The sequence below is a fragment of the Penaeus monodon genome, chromosome 13, assembly GCF_015228065.2.
Source record: "Penaeus monodon isolate SGIC_2016 chromosome 13, NSTDA_Pmon_1, whole genome shotgun sequence".
Classification (NCBI taxonomy): Eukaryota; Metazoa; Arthropoda; class Malacostraca; order Decapoda; family Penaeidae; genus Penaeus; species Penaeus monodon.
In genome coordinates, this window is record NC_051398.1 from 4,764,708 (window position 1) to 4,782,877 (window position 18,170).

General features: G+C 39.7%; 2 protein-coding genes across 2 annotated transcripts in view; one reads left to right on the plus strand and one right to left on the minus strand.

The window, feature by feature from the left end:
* LOC119579852 (collagen alpha-1(XI) chain-like) overlaps positions 1-9,865 on the plus strand; it is a 22,583-nt gene extending 12,718 nt beyond the window's left edge. Inside the window, exons 5-11 of the mRNA XM_037927704.1 lie at positions 256-395; positions 1,453-1,552; positions 2,825-2,978; positions 4,110-4,231; positions 5,737-5,898; positions 8,442-8,559; positions 9,762-9,865. Of these exons, the coding sequence (XP_037783632.1) occupies positions 256-395; positions 1,453-1,552; positions 2,825-2,978; positions 4,110-4,231; positions 5,737-5,898; positions 8,442-8,559; positions 9,762-9,865 (900 nt within the window). The remainder of the gene's footprint in view (positions 1-255; positions 396-1,452; positions 1,553-2,824; positions 2,979-4,109; positions 4,232-5,736; positions 5,899-8,441; positions 8,560-9,761) is intronic.
* A 493-nt stretch (positions 9,866-10,358) lies between these two features.
* On the minus strand, positions 10,359-17,264 carry LOC119579853 (collagen alpha-1(X) chain-like). Its single transcript, XM_037927705.1, has 5 exons — positions 17,107-17,264; positions 15,813-15,934; positions 14,161-14,322; positions 11,666-11,783; positions 10,359-10,462 (listed from the first exon to the last, which is right to left on the minus strand). Exons 1-5 carry the CDS (start codon positions 17,210-17,212, stop codon positions 10,359-10,361), a joined length of 612 nt encoding a protein of 203 aa, XP_037783633.1. The 5' UTR covers positions 17,213-17,264.
* Between the last annotated feature and the right edge of the window lie 906 nt (positions 17,265-18,170).

The following is an 18,170-nucleotide window of genomic DNA, read 5'->3' on the forward strand; positions in this document are numbered from 1 at the left end:
TTATATTATGTTATATTATATGATATTCTGCTGTATGTTCTCAGTCATTTTATTTAAAAAGATGATAATTCTCTCTCTCTCTTAATCTCTCTCTCTCTTAACCTCTCTTAATCTCTCTCTCTCTTAATCTCTCTCTCTTAATCTCTCTCTCTCTCTTAATCTCTCTCCCTCCCTCTCTCTCTCTTAAACTCTCTCTCTCTCTCACTTCTACCTTTTCATTACAATAAAAATTCATGGACCTTCTGTGTACCCCAGGGCCCTCCAGGCGAGAGTGTAGCTGGCCCACCCGGCCCACCCGGCCCACCCGGCCCACCTGGCCCACCTGGCCCACCTGCGTACATGAACCCGGGCTTGAATATGCCGGATTTCGGTTCCGGTGCTGGAGAGGACTTCATCGTGAGTGGAGGAGGGGAGAGGGAGGGAGTGAATGAGTGAGTAAAGGAGGGGAGGGAGGGGGTGAATGAGTGAGTAAAGGAGGGAGGGAGGGAGTGAATGAGTGAGTAAAGGAGAGGAGGGAGGGAGTAATTATAGATGAGTGAAGGAGAGAGGGAGGGAGGGTGTGAATGAATGAGTGAAAGAAGGAGGCAAGGAGGGAGAAAGGGAGTGAGAGCGGGAGAGGAGGAGGGAGGGAAGGAAGGAGGGAGAAAGGGAGTGAGAGCAGGAGAGAGGGAGGGAGGGAGAGAATAGGGGAATGAATGAATGAATAATGGGGAAGGAGGAGGGAGAGAGGGAGTGAATGAGTGACCAACTGTGTGTGAGTGTCAATAGATGAGTGAGTGGAAAGGGGGAAAAGGAGTGAGTGAAAAGAGGAGGGAGGAAGGAAGGAAGGGAATGAAGGAATGAGTGAGTGGGTATAGATGAGTGAGAGTGAGTGAGGGAGGAGGGAAGGGAAAGAGTGTGTAAGTCAGGGAGTAACTTATGTATGTTGTTTGTTGTATGTATGCGTGTGTATGAATGAGTGTGTGTGAGAGAGTGAATGTGTACGTGTGAGTGAGTGAGTAAATGTGTACGTCTGTGTGTGTTTATGTATGTACTCATAATGTATACTAACAACGAATCTCTTTTATAAAATGTTAAAATTAATCCTATGATTCTGACTCAGAAAATCTTCATACTGAATAAGTATATCATTCTATATATCCATTAATTTAAAATCGTGTTTCATATTAACGCGTCGTTTCTCTCTCCCACCCGCCGCCCACCACCGAAACGCCCATTCCTGGTCACCTGCCCATCCGACACCTATAACTACCCACCCGTTCCCGCCCACCCACCGCCCACCCAACTCCCATCCCTACCCACTCACCCACCACCCGTTCCTATCCCACCCACCCGCCGCCCACCCATCCCTACCCACCCACCCACCACCCATCCCTACCCCACCCACCCCACCCATCCCACCCACCCACCCACCCACCACCAGCTACCCATCCACCGCCGCCCACCGCCCCGCCCCGAGATGGAATTCAGCGGAAGTCGACGAGCGCCGCCCACGCCGCCCGGACAGTGCGTGTGCAATGAGACGTCGTTAGTCGCCTCAATCCTCGCGCAGGTATTTCGCTTTTTCTTCAGTTGAATAGTCATTGCCTTTATCGTTGTTAACGTTATCGTTATCTTTATCATCCTTATTATCATCGGCTTCATCATCAACACCAAGAAATGAAGTCACGATTTTTTTTTTTTTTATTTTTAATACGTTATTGTTTCATTTCATGCTGCTTTCAACATCATTTTGTCTTCATTCTCCAAGTACCTCTTCTCAGCCTTAAAGATTATGTTAGAGAGACCGTAGTTCACTTTTTCCTTTCTTCTGATAATATATATATTTTTAAGTATATATATAATTTTTTTGGAAACCGTTTTTTTTTTCAGGAATTTCAAAAGTTATCAAGAAGAATACTGATTTTTCTTTTTTTCATCATATTTTTTTTCAGTGAATATATTACCGTTAATTCATTTTTCCCCAAGGAGATTCAGTCATATTTATGAATCTTCACCTGATTCATTTTCTAATAGATCACTCACCCATAAATGTTCTTTAGAATTTAAGATTATCATATTAATGGTCAGAGGCACGAGAGTTATAGATCAACACGGTTTAATTATATTCATAATTCCAGTCGTAGATTATCATAGATGGATTAGATTATCATAGATTATCATAGTCGTAGATTATCATAGATGCTCAGAGATTACGAAAAAAAATAATGAGGTTCAAATCGATCTGGAATATCACGGATTGAACCGTATTCATGTTGACAAATGTTGAAAAGGTATGAATGAGAATGAATATCATTACAATACCAAGAGATGTATTTTGACCGGTTTCGATTACATCTTCGTCAGAAATACATGACGAAGAGATAATCGAAACGGGTCAAATACATCTCTTGTCTTGTGAAGATATTCCTTTACCACAGGCTCAGAGGGCCACATTTACTATATGTTTAAGATTACAAGCTGATCACATGTTCAATATCACAAACTTATTTCTTCAAAATTCCAAAACTTCCCACAAGTTCAAAATCACAAGCTGATCACGTTGTCAAAAATCCAAGTTCATCACGTGTTCAAAATCATCAGCTTCCTACAAGTTCAAAATCACAAACTTATTTACACGTTCAAAATCACAAGCTAATAACGTGTTCAAAATCACAAGCTAATCACGAATTCAAAATCATAACCCTGAACAATAGTTCACAACCTCTTACTATTACACGTTCAAAATAAGTTCAAAATACCTAATAACTCGCTCCAACTCACATATTACCTGTCCCAGTCTTCCCCCCTTAACCGTGCTCCCCCCGCCCCTTCCCCCGGGCAGATCCCGCGCGGCCCCCCCGGCGAGGACGGCAAGGCGGGCAGGGACGGCATGCCCGGGATCCCCGGCACCTCCGGACGCCCTGGGCCCCCGGGGGAGAGGGGCCCCATAGGAGGCAAGGGCGAGAAGGGCGACCGAGGCGAGCGAGGGAATCCGGGTGAGGGAGCCACGAGTCCTACTATTGTTATTGTTGTTGCTGCTGCTGCTGTTGTTGTTATATTGTAATATATTGTGTGTAGTATTTATTTTGTATTTCTATTTTCCCTTTTTTTTCCCTTCTTTCTTAGTGTGGAAATTGTGGAATTTGATTTATTTTGAGGTTTTGGATATTTTAGGATGTTTTAGGATATTTTGGGATATTTAGGATTTTTTAGGATATTCTAAGAAATTTTAGGAAATTTTAAGATATTTTAAGATATTTTAGGATGATCTGGGGTATTTTAGGATATTTTGGGATGTGTTAAGGATGTTTTAGGATGTTATTAGGAGTTATTTTAGGATTTTTAGGATATCTTACACTATTTTAGGAAATTTTAGGTTATATTAGAACATTTTTAAAATATTCTTTGGAGATTTTAGGTTATTGTTTTGAAGTTTTAGGATATTTTTGGCTATTTTGGTCATTTGGGATATTTTAGGATGCCGAAGGATATTATAGGATAATTTAGAACATGGTTGGATATTTTAGGATAGATTAGGATATTTTAGGATATTTTAGGATATTTTATGTCATTTTAGGATGTATTTTCTTTCCACGTTCTACACTCATCTTGAAATTCGGGTTAGAAGTTTTCTTTAACTGTTTTTATAGTTTTTTATCATAAATACTATCATTGTGATTATAATCATTATCATCCATTCCTCTTCTTCCTTTTCTCCTTCTCGTTCTCCCTTTCTCCGCATCATCATCATCTTCGTCTCTCCCCCCCCCCCCTCACTATCATCCATTCTCATCACACAATCACATCTACTTATCACTATACACTGCTCCCCCCTCCCCCCTCTCCCCCTTTCACACCCTCCCCTCCCTATCTCCCTCCCTCCCTCCCCCCCATACCCCCTTTCACCTACCCATCTTTCCCCTCTTCCTCCACCCTCCCCTTCCCCCCTTCCTTCTCCCCGTCTCCCTTTCACCTCTCCCCCCCCTTCCCCTTTCCCCTTCCCCCCCCCCCCCCACCCTCTCTTCCCCTCCCACCCGTCCCCTTCCCCCTCTCTCTCCCCCTCCCCACATACCCCCTCCCCCCACTCTCCCCCTCCCCACATACCCCCTTCCCCCTCCCCCCCGCAGGACCCGAGGGCCAGCAGGGCGCGAAGGGCGAGTCGGGCATGGACGGCGCCCCTGGGATGCCCGGCGAGAGAGGCCCCCAGGGACCCCCAGGGAAGCCAGGCTGGGGCAACTCCAGATACGACGTAAGGACGTTCTCTCTATCTATCTATCTATCTATCTCTATCCATCCCCCCTCTCTCTCTCTTTCTCTCTCTCTCCCTCCTTCCTCTCTCTCTCTCTCTCTCTCTCTCTCTCTCTCTCTCTCTCTCTCTTTGTATTCATTAATTTATTTGTTTACTTTATATCTCTTGTTTTCTCTTACTTTTTCTTTTGTTTATTTATTTATTTGCTTTATATTTTCTTTCTTTCTATCTTTCTTTCTTTCTTTATTTATATTTTTTTGTGTGTTATGCCTATTTTTTTTATAATAATTGTGTGAGTCTGGTTTTATGCTTTTTTTTTTTTGTTTCCTCTTGTTCTTTTCATATAATTTTCTTTTTTTCTTTTCCTTATATTTTTATTCTTATTATTATTCAATTTTTTTTCTGTCTCTCTTGTACTTCCCTTTTCTTTTTCTTCCATTTTTTCTTCTTCGTCTTCGTATTTCTTCGTGAATTCTTTTTATTCTTCTCCTTTTTCTCTTCACTTATTCCTTTTTGCCTTCTCTCTCTCTCTTCTCATCTTTCTTCTTCGCCTTTTTCTTCTATTCCTCTTCGTAATAATTTTCCATTTTCCTTTTCCATCTCTTTCTTCTTCACTAAAGATTAGGTGATATATTTTTTAAATATTAATTTATGTAAAATATTTCATTTCTAATTTTCACAAATTTATTTCTTCAAAGCAAAAAATAAATAGATAAATGAATGAATGAAAATAAACGAAAATTGATAATTACTTTTCTGTATTATTTCTCAATAGAAGTAGACGTCATTTACCAAAATAAAATTTTTACTCTGAATATCAAGAAAAAAATACATACCTGTTTATATATCATTCATTAATTTAGTAATACAGTTATCAAGAAGTAATAACATCATGTTTAGCTATCAATTTTTTTTTTAATATTACTTTTCCACTTGTAAATGATTTAAGTGTTTTAGAAATGTAAAAAAAAGAAAAAAAAAGTATTTTCCCACTTCATGCAGCCACTTTGGACACCTCGTACGATGTTCAAGGTAACATAGTGTTAAGTGTGTAATGTATAATGTATAATGTATAATGTTATTGTAGTATGCTGTATTATGCATGTAGGGAATTGTTTACTATGGTTTTCTGTTTGATTAGGGATTCAAAAACAATGGTTTATGTCTGTGGTTTTTATCTTACGTTGTTCGTGTTGTCGTTAGGAGGTTAAGATCAAGTTTTCCTGTTAGACAAACCCTAAAAAAAGAAAGAAAGAAAAAAAAAGAGAAATAAACTTTTGTAACTTTTTTTTTTAGTAAGTAAGATTTTCTTTTTCTCTGAGAATTTATAAAACATTTAACAGATTTTTTTTTGTTTGTTTGTTTGTTCTTGTTCATTTCCACGAAAATACGAACTGGACGAAGATCAAAATATTTTTCTTCCTTCTTAACTTCATCTTTTTCTTAGGCCTATCTAACCGCCCCTCCCCCTTCCCCCCCCTCTCCCCCCACTTCCCCCTCTACAGGTGGACAGCGGCCTGGCCATGGCACCGGCGAGACCTGGCACCCCTGGCACTCCGGGCGAGAAAGGGGCACCGGGCGCACCTGGCATCCGCGGCACTCGAGGGTACCCCGGCGCCAAGGGAGACAGAGGCGAATCCGGGCTGCGCGGGGACAAGGGAGACACGGTGAGTGGGGGAAAGGCGGCCTCTGGAACGGGGCGCTGAAGGCTGTCGCTCACGTAAACATTTACACGGCTACACAGGCACTGCACGCCAACACGTTTGCATTTACGTGTTTACACTCTGAGACACTGCTCATTTACACAGTTACACAGGCACTGCACGCCAACACGTTTGCATTTACGTGTTTACACTCTGAGACACTGCACATTTACACAGTTACACTCTAAGAAACTGCACACTAACACATTTATGTATTCACAATCTAAGACACTGCACATTAACAAATTAACACATTTACACTATAAGACTACACATTAACACATTTACGTATTTACACCCTAAGACACTACACATTTACATATTTACACTCTAAGACACTGCACATTAACACGTTTGCACATGTACGCACTGACACACTTATACATTGATACATATACACACTTAAACATTAGCACATTAAATCATCAATACATTTACACATTAACACGATTACAGATAAATACATACACACACACATTTTCCCATTAACTCAATTACACACTGCACATTAGCATATTAACACATTTATACCTTCACACATTAACAAATTTACACATATTTACATATTTACACATTTACATATTTGCACATTAATATAGCCACACGTTAACACATTCATACATTCGCATCTTACAACATCAAGGAACACATTAACACATTCTACCACACTTATACATTAACTTATATTAACATACTAACATCTTATCAAATTCACATAAACACATACGCATACTAACACATTCATATTTACACATATACACGAAAACACATCCACACATCAACACATTTATATTTACACATATATATATAAACTCAATCACATAACAGTCACATTTATATCTAAACATATAAGGGCATTAACACATTAAGGAATCCACACAACCACATTCATAGATTCACATACACCCACTTAAACACTTCTTAACATATTCACATGCACGCACGCACGCACACACACACACACACACACACACACACACACACACACACACACTCACACACACACACATACACACACACACACACACACACACACACACACACACACACACACACACACACACACACACACACACACACACACACACACACACACACACACACACACTCACACACACACACACATACACACACACACACTCAATCACATAACAGTCACATTTATATCTAAACATATAAGGGCATTAACACATTAAGGAATCCACACAACCACATTCATAGATTCACACACACCCACTTAAACACTTCTTAACATATTCACATGCACGCACGCACGCACACACACACACACACACACACACACACACACACACACACACACACACACACACACACACACACACACACACACACACACACACACACACACACACACACACACACACACTCACACACACACACATACACACACACACACACACACACACACACCACACACACACACACACACACAACACACACACATACACACACACACACACACACACTTACTCACTCACTCACTCACTCACTCACCCACTCACTCACTCACCCACTCACTCACTCACTCACCCACTCACTCACTCACTCACTCACTCACTCACTCACCCACTCACCCACTCACTCACTCACTCACTCACTCACTCACTCACTCACTCACTCACTCACTCACTCACCCACTCACTCACCCACTCACCCACTCACCCACTCACTCACTCACTCACTCACTCACTCACTCACTCACTCACTCACTCACTCACAGAATCACAAACTTACAAATCCACATAAACACCTTTTAACACACAACGAAACTATTTTAATTCTCACCCGATTTCCCGTAACCAGACACCAAACACGAATCAGAGACCCTTTGAATTTTTTTGTGTCTTTCTTTGAGATTCCTTTGGGTTTTCTTTGAGACGACCCTTCTCTGTTTAGGATTTCTGTGGGTTTTCTTAGAGACGATTCTTCTGTCTTTGAAATTTCTGTTGGTTTACTTTGAGACGACCGTTCTGTCTGTGAGATTTCTGTGAGTTTTCTTAGAGCCGACCCTTCTGTCTGTGAGATTTCTGTGAGTTTTCTTTGAGACGACCCTTCTGTCTGTGAGATTTCTGTGAGTTTTTTTTAGAGACGACCTTTCTCTCTGTGAGATTTCTGTGAGTTTTCTTAGAGACGACCTTTCTGTCTGTGAGATTTCTGTGAGTTTTCTTAGAGACGACCCAGCTGTCTGTGAGATTTCTGTGAGTTTTCTTAGAGACGACCTTTCTGTCTGTGAGATTTCTGTGAGTTTTCTTAGAGACGACCTTTCTGTCTGTGAGATTTCTGTGAGTTTTCTTAGAGACGACCTTTCTGTCTGTGAGATTTCTGTGAGTTTTCTTAGAGACGACCTTTCTGTCTTTGGGATTTCTGTGAGTTTTCTTAGAGACGATCCTTCATTTCTTTAAGACCTTCTTTCTTTGGCAATTCTTTGAAGCTTCCCTTTTTTCTTTGAGAATGCTTTGAGACGTCCCTCGACCCTCCTCTTCCAGGGCGAACCGGGAAGGAGCGGCCCGGCAGGACCCAAAGGAGAACCAGGATCTCCCGGTATGAACGGCGCCCCCGGTCCCCCAGGCTTCATTGGGGTCCCTGGTGACAAGGGCGATAAAGGTCAGTCTTTTTGAGATTTTTTTTTTTTGAGGCTTAAGTACAAGGTTTGTACTTGCTTTAAGGCTTTACTACAAGTATTTTATAGGATTTTAAGGCTTAACTACAGTTTTTTTTTACGTTTTTTAAAGCTTAACTACAAGGTTTTGTATGGGTTCTTGAGTTTTGGTGTGATTTTATTAAGGCTTTATTAGGGAGGTTGCGTGTGTTTTTAAGGCTCAACTCGGACGGAAAAGGGAGACCATGAAAGCTATGCGTTTGGAATTTAACTGAAAACTCTGTGGATTTTAAGGCTTGTAAGGTTTTATTAGTCGGATTTTTTCATCAGGTTATGCAGGCTTTATTTTTTTATTTTTTTTGCACTTGAGATTGTACAGATAATGTTTTAGATTTAATAAATTTCCAAGTTCGAACAGTTCTTGTCTGAAGGCTTTACAGATTTTCCCAGTGATAAAGATGAAGTTTTAAGCTTTTGAAGTTCTGCCGAGAGTGGATAGAGCTTGGGATTTTAAAGTCAGACATCGAGTTATAAACAGTCTGACGTGATGACGAAATATACATTCAGTTTCAGATTCTGTAGACTTTAAACCTTTTTAAGCTTGAATTTTCCAGATCTAAAACTGTATAGGGTTAATCAACTTATACAGGAAGTATTTGAAATATGTACGTGTTAAATTTTACAAACTTTTAGAACCAATGTTATTATCTCTCACTGTGCTGTCATCATCATCACCAACTACTATATTCACTTTTTCATGGTCAGTTGATGGTATTCCTGTTAATATTATCTTTACCATCAGTTCATCACCGATTGTCATCTATCGTTATTTTCTTCTTACCACAGATCTTTATTCACCCATTTATCATCATCTATCGACCATTACCAATCCTTGTTCACTTATTGCCATCGCTAATTATTAATAACCAAGCACCATTCCTCTTCGTATCATTATTATCACACCTGTACTCTAATTATCATCACTAATTACCATTCACCAAATACCATTACCTTCTATTATTATCGTTACACTTTTTTGTACTCTTCTTTATTACCATCCCTAATTACCAATCACCAAACACCATTCCTCTTCGTACCATTATCATCACACCTTAGTTATCATCCCTAATTACCATTCACGAAACACCATTACTATTTCCTCTTATCATCATACTCTATTTGTACTCCCCCCCCCCCCCCCGACCAGGTGAACGAGGTGAAACAGGTGTCGGTTCGCCAGGTCCCCCAGGTAGACCAGGGGGGCTTACGCTCGAAGACCACAAGGCTATTGTCGAACAGGTCAGTTTCTAGAATATGTTGTGTTATGTCAGGGATCTGTATTCATGCGAATTCTTATATCAACTATTTTCTTTAATTCACCTGTGTACTGAATGAGCAAGAGTATATTGTTTCTGAACATTATTCTTACATAAAGTATTCAATTCACTTGTCTGCAGAATAAGCAAGGGTGTATACACACACACACACACACACACACACACACACACACACACACACACATACATATATATATATATACATATATATATATATATATATATATATATATATATATATATATATATAATATATATGTGTGTGTGTGTGTGTGTGTGTGTGTGTGTGTGTGTGTGTGTGTGTATACACCCTTGCTTATTCTGCAGACAAGTGAATTGAATACTTTATGTAAGAATAATGTTCAGAAACAATATACTCTTGCTCATTCAGTACACAGGTGAATTAAAGAAAATAGTTGATATAAGAATTCGCATGAATACAGATCCCTGACATAACACAACATATTCTAGAAACTGACCTGTTCGACAATAGCCTTGTGGTCTTCGAGCGTAAGCCCCCCTGGTCTACCTGGGGGACCTGGCGAACCGACACCTGTTTCACCTCGTTCACCTGGTCGGGGGGGGGGGGGGGAGTACAAATAGAGTATGATGATAAGAGGAAATAGTAATGGTGTTTCGTGAATGGTAATTAGGGATGATAACTAAGGTGTGATGATAATGGTACGAAGAGGAATGGTGTTTGGTGATTGGTAATTAGGGATGGTAATAAAGAAGAGTACAAAAAAGTGTAACGATAATAATAGAAGGTAATGGTATTTGGTGAATGGTAATTAGTGATGATAATTAGAGTACAGGTGTGATAATAATGATACGAAGAGGAATGGTGCTTGGTTATTAATAATTAGCGATGGCAATAAGTGAACAAGGATTGGTAATGGTCGATAGATGATGATAAATGGGTGAATAAAGATCTGTGGTAAGAAGAAAATAACGATAGATGACAATCGGTGATGAAATGATGGTAAAGATAATATTAACAGGAATACCATCAACTGACCATGAAAAAGTGAATATAGTAGTTGGTGATGATGATGACAGCACAGTGAGAGATAATAACATCGGTTCTAAAAGTTTGTAAAATTTAACACGTACATATTTCAAATACTTCCTGTATAAGTTGATTAACCCTATACAGTTTTAGATTTAGAAAATTCAAGCTTAAAAAGGTTTAAAGTCTACAGAATCTGAAACTGAATGTATATTTCGTCATCACGTCAGACTGTTTATAACTCGATGTCTGACTTTAAAATCCCAAGCTCTATCCACTCTCGGCAGAACTTCAAAAGCTTAAAACTTCATCTTTATCACTGGGAAAATCTGTAAAGCCTTCAGACAAGAACTGTTCGAACTTGGAAATTTATTAAATCTAAAACATTATCTGTACAATCTCAAGTGCAAAAAAAATAAAAAAATAAAGCCTCATAACCTGATGAAAAAATCCGTTTAATAAAACCTTACAAGCCTTAAAATCCACAGAGTTTTCAGTTAAATTCCAAACGCATAGCTTTCATGGTCTCCCTTTTCCGTCCGAGTTGAGCCTTAAAAACACACGCAACCTCCCTAATAAAGCCTTAATAAAATCACACCAAAACTCAAGAACCCATACAAAACCTTGTAGTTAAGCTTTAAAAAACGTAAAAAAAAACTGTAGTTAAGCCTTAAAATCCTATAAAATACTTGTAGTAAAGCCTTAAAGCAAGTACAAACCTTGTACTTAAGCCTCAAAAAAAAAAAAAATCTCAAAAAGACTGACCTTTATCGCCCTTGTCACCAGGGACCCCAATGAAGCCTGGGGGACCGGGGGCGCCGTTCATACCGGGAGATCCTGGTTCTCCTTTGGGTCCTGCCGGGCCGCTCCTTCCCGGTTCGCCCTGGAAGAGGAGGGTCGAGGGACGTCTCAAAGCATTCTCAAAGAAAAAAGGGAAGCTTCAAAGAATTGCCAAAGAAAGAAGGTCTTAAAGAAATGAAGGATCGTCTCTAAGAAAACTCACAGAAATCTCACAGACAGAAAGGTCGTCTCTAAGAAAACTCACAGAAATCTCACAGACAGAAGGGTCGTCTCTAAAAAAACTCACAGAAATCTCACAGACAGCTGGGTCGTCTCTAAGAAAACTCACAGAAATCTCACAGACAGAAAGGTCGTCTCTAAGAAAACTCACAGAAATCTCACAGACAGAAAGGTCGTCTCTAAGAAAACTCACAGAAATCTCACAGACAGCTGGGTCGTCTCTAAGAAAACTCACAGAAATCTCACAGAGAGAAAGGTCGTCTCTAAAAAAAACTGCAGAAATCTCACAGAAAGAAGGGTCGTCTCAAAGAAAACTCACAGAAATCTCACAGACAGAAGGGTCGGCTCTAAGAAAACTCACAGAAATCCTAAACAGAGAAGGGTCGTCTCAAAGAAAACCCAAAGGAATCTCAAAGAAAGACACAAAAAAATTCAAAGGGTCTCTGATTCGTGTTTGGTGTCTGGTTACGGGAAATCGGGTGAGAATTAAAATAGTTTCGTTGTGTGTTAAAAGGTGTTTATGTGGATTTGTAAGTTTGTGATTCTGTGTGTGTGTGAGTGAGTGAGTGAGTGAGTGAGTGAGTGAGTGGGTGAGTGAGTGAGTGAGTGAGTGAGTGAGTGAGTGAGTGAGTGAGTGAGTGAGTGAGTGAGTGAGTGAGTGAGTGAGTGAGTGAGTGAGTGAGTGAGTGAGTGAGTGAGTGAGTGAGTGAGTGAGTGAGTGAGTGAGTGAGTGAGTGAGTGGGTGAGTGGGTGAGTGAGTGAGTGAGTGAGTGGGTGAGTGAGTGAGTGACTGGGTGAGTGAGTGAGTGAGTGAGTGAGTGAGTGAGTAGGTAAGTAAGTGTGTGTGTGTGTGTGTGTGTGTGTGTGTGTGTGTGTGTGTGTGTGTGTGTGTGTGTGTGTGTGTGTGTGTGTGTGTGTGTGTGTGTGTGTGTGTGTGTGTGTGTGTGTGTGTGTGTGTGTGTGTGTGTGTGTGTGTGAGTGAGTGAGTGAGTGTGTGTGTGTGTGTGTGTGTGTGTGTGTGTGTGTGTGTGTGTGCGTGCGTGCGTGCATGTGAATATGTTAAGAAGTGTTTAAGTGGGTGTGTGTGAATCTATGAATGTGGTTGTGTGGATTCCTTAATGTGTTAATGCCCTTATATGTTTAGATATAAATGTGACTGTTATGTGATTGAGTGTGTGTGTGTGTATGTGTGTGTGTGTGAGTGTGTGTGTGTGTGTGTGTGTGTGTGTGTGTGTGTGTGTGTGTGTGTGTGTGTGTGTGTCTGTGTGAGTAGTGTGTGTGTGTGAGTTGTGTGTGTGTGTGTGTGTGTGTGTGTGTGTGTGTGTGTGTGTGTGTGTTGTGTGTGTGTGTGTATGTGTGTGGTGTGTGTGTGTGTGTGTGTGTGTGTGTGTGTGTGTGCGTGCGTGCGTGCATGTGAATATGTTAAGAAGTGTTTAAGTGGGTGTATGTGAATCTATGAATGTGGTTGTGTTTTCGTGTATATGTGTAAATATGAATGTGTTAGTATGCGTATGTGTTTATGTGAATTTGATAAGATGTTAGTATGTTAATATAAGTTAATGTATAAGTGTGGTAGAATGTGTTAATGTGTTCCTTGATGTTGTAAGATGCGAATGTATGAATGTGTTAACGTGTGGCTATATTAATGTGCAAATATGTAAATGTGTAAATATGTAAATATGTGTAAATTTGTTAATGTGTGAAGGTATTGATGATTTAATGTGCTAATGTTTAAGTGTGTATATGTATCAATGTATAAGTGTGTCAGTGCGTACATGTGCAAACGTGTTAATGTGCAGTGTCTTAGAGTGTAAATATGTAAATGTGTAGTGTCTTAGGGTGTAATAAATGTGTTAATGTGTAGTCTTATAGTGTAAATGTGTTAATTTGTTAATGTGCAGTGTCTTAGATTGTGAATACATAAATGTGTTAGTGTGCAGTTTCTTAGAGTGTAACTGTGTAAATGTGTAGTGTCTCAGAGTGTAAACACGTAAATGCAAACGTGTTAGCGTGCAGTGCCTGTGTAACTGTGTAAATGTGCAGTGTCTCAGAGTGTAAACACGTAAATGCAAACGTGTTGGCGTGCAGTGCCTGTGTAACTGTGTAAATGAGCAGTGTCTCAGAGTGTAAACACGTAAATGCAAACGTGTTGGCGTGCAGTGCCTGTGTAGCCGTGTAAATGTTTACGTGAGCGACAGCCTTCAGCGCCCCGTTCCAGAGGCCGCCTTTCCCCCACTCACCGTGTCTCCCTTGTCCCCGCGCAGCCCGGATTCGCCTCTGTCTCCCTTGGCGCCGGGGTACCCTCGAGTGCCGCGGATGCCAGGTGCGCCCGGTGCCCCTTTCTCGCCCGGAGTGCCAGGGGTGCCAGGTCTCGCCGGTGCCATGGCCAGGCCGCTGTCCACCTGTAGAGGGGGAAGTGGGGGAGAGGGGGGGAAGGGGGAGGGGCGGTTAGATAGGCCTAAGAAAAAGATGAAGTTAAGAAGGAAGAAAAATATTTTGATCTTCGTCCAGTTCGTATTTTCGTGGAAATGAACAAGAACAAACAAACAAACAAAAAAAAATCTGTTAAATGTTTTATAAATTCTCAGAGAAAAAGAAATCTTACTTACTAAAAAAAAAGTTACAAAAGTTTATTTCTCTTTTTTTTTCTTTCTTTCTTTTTTTAGGGTTTGTCTAACAGGAAACTTGATCTTAACCTCCTAACGACAACACGAACAACGTAAGATAAAAACCACAGACATAAACCATTGTTATGAATCCCTAATCAAACAGAAAACCATAGTAAACAATTCCCTACATGCATAATACAGCATACTACAATAACATTATACATTATACATTATACATTACACACTTAACACTATGTTACCTTGAACATCGTACGAGGTGTCCAAAGTGGCTGCATGAAGTGGGAAAATACTTTTTTTTTCTTTTTTTTACATTTCTAAAACACTTAAATCATTTACAAGTGGAAAAGTAATATTTAAAAAAAAAATTGATTGCTAAACATGATGTTATTACTTCTTGATAACTGTATTACTAAATTAATGAATGATATATAAACAGGTATGTATTTTTTTCTTGATATTCAGAGTAAAAATTTTATTTTGGTAAATGACGTCTACTTCTATTGAGAAATAATACAGAAAAGTAATTATCAATTTTCGTTTATTTTCATTCATTCATTTATCTATTTATTTTTTGCTTTGAAGAAATAAATTTGTGAAAATTAGAAATGAAATATTTTACATAAATTAATATTTAAAAAATATATCACCTAATCTTTAGTGAAGAAGAAAGAGATGGAAAAGGAAAATGGAAAATTATTACGAAGAGGAATAGAAGAAAAAGGCGAAGAAGAAAGATGAGAAGAGAGAGAGAGAAGGCAAAAAGGAATAAGTGAAGAGAAAAAAAATTGAATAATAATAAGAATAAAAATATAAGGAAAAGAAAAAAAGAAAATTATATGAAAAGAACAAGAGGAAACAAAAAAAAAAAGCATAAAACCAGACTCACACAATTATTATAAAAAAAATAGGCATAACACACAAAAAAATATAAATAAAGAAATAAAGAAAGATAGAAAGAAAGATAATATAAAGTAAATAAATAAACAAAGTAAAATAAAAAGTAAGAAAGAAAGAAAGAGAAAAAGAAAGAAAGAAAGATAGAAAGAAAGAAAATATAAAGCAAATAAATAAATAAACAAAAGAAAAAGTAAGAGAAAACAAGAGATATAAAGTAAACAAATAAATTAATGAATACAAAGAGAGAGAGAGAGAGAGAGAGAGAGAGAGAGAGAGAGAGAGGAAGGAGGGAGAGAGAGAGAAAGAGAGAGAGAGGGGGGATGGATAGAGATAGATAGATAGATAGATAGAGAGAACGTCCTTACGTCGTATCTGGAGTTGCCCCAGCCTGGCTTCCCTGGGGGTCCCTGGGGGCCTCTCTCGCCGGGCATCCCAGGGGCGCCGTCCATGCCCGACTCGCCCTTCGCGCCCTGCTGGCCCTCGGGTCCTGCGGGGAGAGGGGGAAGGGGGTATGTGGGGAGGGGGAGAGTGGGGGAGGGGGTATGTGGGGAGGGGGAGAGAGAGGGGGAAGGGGACGGGTGGGAGGGGAAGAGAGGGTGGGGGGGGGGGGGGAAGGGGAAAGGGGAAGGGGGGGGAGAGGTGAAAGGGAGACGGGGAGAAGGAAGGGGGGAAGGGGAGGGTGGAGGAAGAGGGGAGAGATGGGTAGGTGAAAGGGGGTATGGGGGGGAGGGAGGGAGGGAGATAGGGAGGGGAGGGTGTGAAAGGGGGAGAGGGGGGAGGGGGGAGCAGTGTATAGTGATAAGTAGATGTGATTGTGTGATGAGAATGGATGATAGTGAGGGGGGGGGGGAGAGACGAAGATGATGATGATGCGGAGAAAGGGAGAACGAGAAGGAGAAAAGGAAGAAGAGGAATGGATGATAATGATTATAATCACAATGATAGTATTTATGATAAAAAACTATAAAAACAGTTAAAGAAAACTTCTAACCCGAATTTCAAGATGAGTGTAGAACGTGGAAAGAAAATACATCCTAAAATGACATAAAATATCCTAAAATATCCTAAAATATCCTAATCTATCCTAAAATATCCAACCATGTTCTAAATTATCCTATAATATCCTTCGGCATCCTAAAATATCCCAAATGAAACCAAAATAGCCAAAAATATCCTAAAACTTCAAAACAATAACCTAAAATCTCCAAAGAATATTTTAAAAATATTTCTTAAACCTAAAATTTCCTAAAATAGTGTAAGATATCCTAAAAATCCTAAAATAACTCCTAATAACATCCTAAAACATCCTTAACACATCCCAAAATATCCTAAAATACCCCAGAATTTCCTAAAATATCCTAAAATATCCCAAAAATGTCCCAAAATATCTTAAAATATCCTAAAATTTCCTAAAATTTCTTAGAATATCCTAAAAAATCCTAAATATCCCAAAATATCCTAAAACATCCTAAAATATCCTAAAATATCCTCAAAATAAATCAAATTCCACAATTTCCACACTAAGAAAGAAGGGAAAAAAAAGGGAAAATAGAAATACAAAATAAATACTACACACAATATATTACAATATAACAACAACAGCAGCAGCAGCAATAACAATAATAGCAATAACAATAGTAGGACTCGTGGCTCCCTCACCCGGATTCCCTCGCTCGCCTCGGTCGCCCTTCTCGCCCTTGCCTCCTATGGGGCCCCTCTCCCCCGGGGGCCCAGGGCGTCCGGAGGTGCCGGGGATCCCGGGCATGCCGTCCCTGCCCGCCTTGCCGTCCTCGCCGGGGGGGCCGCGCGGGATCTGCCCGGGGGAAGGGGCGGGGGGAGCACGGTTAAGGGGGGAAGACTGGGACAGGTAATATGTGAGTTGGAGCGAGTTATTAGGTATTTTGAACTTATTTTGAACGTGTAATAGTAAGAGGTTGTGAACTATTGTTCAGGGTTATGATTTTGAATTCGTGATTAGCTTGTGATTTTGAACACGTTATTAGCTTGTGATTTTGAACGTGTAAATAAGTTTGTGATTTTGAACTTGTAGGAAGCTGATGATTTTGAACACGTGATGAACTTGGATTTTTGACAACGTGATCAGCTTGTGATTTTGAACTTGTGGGAAGTTTTGGAATTTTGAAGAAATAAGTTTGTGATATTGAACATGTGATCAGCTTGTAATCTTAAACATATAGTAAATGTGGCCCTCTGAGCCTGTGGTAAAGGAATATCTTCACAATATAAGAGATGTATTTGACCCGTTTCGATTACCTCTTCGTCATGTATTTCTGACGAAGATGTAATCGAAACCGGTCAAAATACATCTCTTGGTATTGTAATGATATTCATTCTCATTCATACCTTTTCAACATTTGTCAACATGAATACGGTTCAATCCGTGATATTCCAGATCGATTTGAACCTCATTAATTTTTTCGTAATCTCTGAGCATCTATGATAATCTACGACTATGATAATCTATGATAATCTAATCCATCTATGATAATCTACGACTGGAATTCTGAATATAATTAAACCGTGTTGATCTATAACTCTCGTGCCTCTGACCATTAATATGATAATCTTAAATTCTAAAGAACATTTATGGGTGAGTGATCTATTAGAAAATGAATCAGGTGAAGATTCATAAATATGACTGAATCTCCTTGGGGAAAAAATGAATTAACGGTAATATATTCACTGAAAAAATATGATGAAAA